The sequence below is a fragment of the Pteropus alecto genome, unplaced genomic scaffold (assembly GCF_000325575.1).
Source record: "Pteropus alecto unplaced genomic scaffold, ASM32557v1 scaffold143, whole genome shotgun sequence".
NCBI lineage: Eukaryota > Metazoa > Chordata > Mammalia > Chiroptera > Pteropodidae > Pteropus > Pteropus alecto.
This window is the reverse complement of record NW_006434828.1, coordinates 4,576,796-4,580,839: the sequence shown is the minus strand read 5'-3', so window position 1 is coordinate 4,580,839 and position 4,044 is coordinate 4,576,796. Positions and strand designations below refer to the sequence as shown.

Genomic DNA, 4,044 nt, shown 5'->3' with positions numbered 1-4,044 from the left:
GCAGAAGCTCAGAAACCACACTGAAAGGCGAATGGCTGGAGCCAAGTGACGGAGGCAACAGCCCCCAGTGACGGTCCCTTTGAGAACCCTGGGGACACCACCCTGGCTCTTCCCAGCACATGGCTAGTTTTCCTCACTGGTCTGCACCAGCCTTGAGCAACTGTCACCCCCTCAGCCCAGGCAAACCCTGGGCTGCTGTGCCCAAGCAGGCTTCCTGCCCCGGGCAGGCGGCCTGGGGGCCTGGCCCGGCCTCGTCAGCAGCTGGCACAGCAGAGGTGCTCACGCCCGCCGTACCTCAACAGCCGCACTGTGGTCGGCTCTGGAGACGCTGGTGCTCCGGCACCAGCACACGTGCGCCGTGCTGTTGGCCCGGAGCGTGCTCTGCCCCTCCGGGGGGCTGCGGGTGCTGTGAGCATGGGCTAGCTCCTGCTCCAGAGGGACCTCGTCGGAGGATCCTGGGGGAGAAGGCGGCTGTCCGCTCAGAGGGGACGGGCTGGCTGGGCTGGGCCCTCCACAGAGGGGATGGGCCTCGGGGGCAGGGGAGCCCTCGGGCCCAGGCCAGGCGTAGGCGGAGGGCAAGACCACGTGGCCGGAACGTGGCCCGGAATGGTCCTTGTGAGAAGAGCACCTGGGGGCAGGGGACAGCCCGCACCCAAGGAAACCGATTTGCAGAAGAGCCTCCTTGGGCGCCCTAGGGGTCTCGGGGGGAACTCACTGCGGGGCGGGGTGCACACCACGCTGCCTGGCAGCTCCAGGGGCGTGGCGCCACCGCCCTTGGCCGCTTCGATGGCGGAGTCCAGGTCCTGCATCCACTTCTCCTTCTCTAGTTGAGAGCTGTGGGGCAGGGCCGAGGCTCAGGGCTGGCTGGCAGAGCGCGGCCAGGGCCCCTCGCGCCGACCTCGTAGGGGGTAGGTCAGGGGGTCGGGTGCCTGTGTCGCCCCGTGTCCCGTCTGCGGGTCCAGAGGGCTGCCGGGAGTGCTGCTGGTGGACCAGCCTGTATCCCCCAGGGATTGGCACTGCCAGCATGGAGCGGGGCTCTACAGCAGCGGTCCCCAACCTTTCCGGCCCCAGGGCCGGGTGCCGTGAGAACCTAATGCCTGAGGATCTGAGGCGCAGCTGAGGTGGTGACGCCGGCGCTGGGAGCGGCTGCAGATGCAGATGGACCTTCGCTCACTGGCCCGCCGCTCACCTCCTGCTGTGCGGCCAGATACTAACGGGCCACAGACCTTCCAGATCCGTGGCCCGGGAGGCTGGGGACCCCTGGGCTAGGACACTACAGGGTGGAAGCTACAAGTTGGGTTTCACTGGGCTTCCCCAGGGGAGGGACTGAGCACAGCAGGTGCTGGTGCCTGAGGCAGGGCTGCCCTGAACCTTGGGGCTCAGGTCTTCTTCCTGCTGCCTGGGGTTGCGGGGGGCAGGGAAAGTGGCCATTTGCTCCTGAGCTGGGCCTGATGAGCCTCGTGCTGCACAGCCCTGGGGGCAGGATGCAGATGGGGACCCTGGCGTGGCCACCCGGCTAGGCTCTTCCCACTGGCCTGTCGGGCTGCCCCTTGGGCTGCCGGTGTGCCAAGAGCTCGTGCTCCTGGAGACTGGCCGTCCTCCAGTGCTGTGAGCGCCATGGCCAGTCGCGGGCATGTTCGCAAGTGTCACGTGCCCTCCAAGCCCCACCAGTGGAGAAGCACGTTGGACACACGACGCCTCCAGGGACACACGTCACTCCCACAACTCTGAGGGGACTTGGCCGCGACAGGGAGGCCCCGCTCCTGGCCTCCTTACCTGGCTGCCACCACGATGGTCTTCGGAGCCGCGTAAATGGTGAAGCAGTGTGGGACAGACCGCGCGTCCTCGCTGGCTTCCACCTGCGGGCAGGCAGGGGTGGGAGTGTAGAGTGTAGCAGGGCTGGCCGAACGCAGTGGCGCGGGAGCTCTGCGCTGGCCAAGTCTACGCTGACTACGGGGGCTACGGGAGGCACGAAGAGTCCCCACGCCACGGCGCCTGCCACCCAGGCGGGCGGGCGGTGGGCCACAGGGCACCCGACTACTCACCGGTGGGTCCAGCACTATTAGCTGAAAATCAAGCACAGGGAGAAACGGTGAGCACTACCGTCACCAGAGAGGGAGTCGCACAGTTCACATCGCACACTGGGGACCAACACCTAGCGTGTGCAGGTCCAGAGAAAAACCTCCGCAGATGCGTCCCGGCGGTCAGTGACTAAGCGAAACAGCTTCACAATGACATTACCTGATCGAACCTGAAAGCACGGACAGCAAACTGCCCTCTGACCAGCGAGGCTGTCCCCGGGCTGTGAGGGTCTGACATGAGGGAGCTGACACTGGAAATGACCCATCACAGAGTCAAAGGGAAACAAGTAGGGACTCTGCAACGCTGACCACTGAGCCTGCCACTGGACATAAAAGATCTGAAATGAACGTGAGCGATGGCCGGGGAGGTGACCGAGATGTCGGTTAATGTGCAAATCCAGCCATGCACCGCATAACGTTTCAGTCAACAACAGGCCACATGTAGACGGTGGGCCCCCAAGATCATTGTGGAGCTGAAAACTTCCTGTCACCTAGTGACGTCACAGCTGCCGCACCATCCTAGCACAATGCGTTGCTCCAGTGTTTGAGGTGACTCTGGGGTAAGCAAAGCTACTGTGCTGCCAGCCGCGTGAAAATACTGCCCGCAGTTACGCGCAGAGCTGACACCTGATGGTAACGTGTTTACTATGCTACGCTCTTCACCGTTGTCTCTACGGCTAAGAAGGGCTCGCTGTACAGCAGGAAGCTGCGTCGCCTGTGGCAGCCTCACACATCTTGACTATTACTTTCTCTTGTGCTTGATTTAATACATTGCCTTATAAATTTAGTGCAGCCCAAGTGGACGGCGTTCAGAGTCTGCAGTCATGCACGGTCATGGCCGAGGCCGTCACATAACCTACGTGGACGGCGTTCAGAGTCTGCAGTCACGCACGGTCATGGCCGAGGCCGTCACACTTACCCACCACCCACTCGCTGATTCGAGCAACTTCCAGCCCCCAAGCTCTATTCACGGTGCGTACCCTATACAGCATACCATTTTTTTAATCTTTTCTTCCCACGTTTATCTTTTATACTGTATCTTTATTGTGCCTTTTCTATGTTTAGCTATATAAATACTCAGCATCACCCTACAGTTGCCTGTGGCGTTCACTGTGGCCGCGGCTGCGCAGGCCGGTAGCCCAGGAGCGGCAGCTGCGCGCACAGCTCAGGGGTGTGGTAGGCGGTGCCATCTCGGCCAAGTCGCTCCACAGTGTTTGCACAACGATGAAATCACCGAATGACGCCTCTCAGAACGCGTGCCGTCATCAAGCAGCACATGACTGTCACGCAATTTCCACAAAAATCCCTATGGTGTTTTGAAAGAACATGTCCAAATGATTCCAAAACTTATTTGGCAGAATTAAATACCTGAGAATAGCAAAAAACCTTTCTACAAAGGAGGACGAATAAGGGATGAACCTTATTCACGCTTAGGATCCCACGAATTGAAAGAGTGGCGATGGGTGCCAGGGCGGAGAGGGGCACAGGGCACCCAGGAAGAGCCCGAGTGAGAGACGCGGGCGGCCCATGGGTGAAGACAGCCTCCCAGACTGGTGAGGAACGAGGGCCTGACGGGAGACGGGACACTGACGGCCCGGGCAGAGCTCACGTCCCAACCGGACGTCATCCGATGCGACATTTTAGGTAGGTTTATGGAGAAAAATTAAACCATGACGCACCATGAAACAAGGTGCTGACAAGGTCTGGGCATAGAAAGGACTTTCTCAGGCAGCACCGGGGACAGGAACCCTAAGGGAAGGAGGGACAGCTCTGACACAAAAACATCTAAATTCACTCCTTCGACAAGGACGTGCGAGATGCTCTTTTAGGAACAAGACGATCACGGTCAAGACAGTTTAAGTCGCACTCCGGAAAACCACCTGCAGGCAACGTGAAAAGGGCCGAGGGTGGGCTGGCGTCTTTAACGTTTCACAATGTGTGTGAAGAACAGGGACCATGGCGG

At 60.5% G+C, this 4,044-nt stretch overlaps 1 protein-coding gene across 7 annotated transcripts in view; it reads right to left on the bottom strand.

The window, feature by feature from the left end:
- Window positions 1-4,044, bottom strand: part of FARP2 (FERM, ARH/RhoGEF and pleckstrin domain protein 2) — a 69,969-nt gene that overhangs the window by 1,655 nt on the left and 64,270 nt on the right. For 3 of the 7 annotated variants that reach the window (XM_025045444.1, XM_025045446.1, XM_025045445.1), the window contains exons 21-23: window positions 1,777-2,066; window positions 716-834; window positions 295-455 (exon numbers count right to left, since the gene is read on the bottom strand). In XM_025045444.1, the coding sequence (XP_024901212.1) occupies window positions 295-455; window positions 716-834; window positions 1,777-2,066 (570 nt within the window). The remainder of the gene's footprint in view (window positions 1-294; window positions 456-715; window positions 835-1,776; window positions 2,067-4,044) is intronic. The other 4 variants (XM_025045448.1, XM_025045449.1, XM_025045450.1 and 1 more) reach the window with 2 other exon arrangements.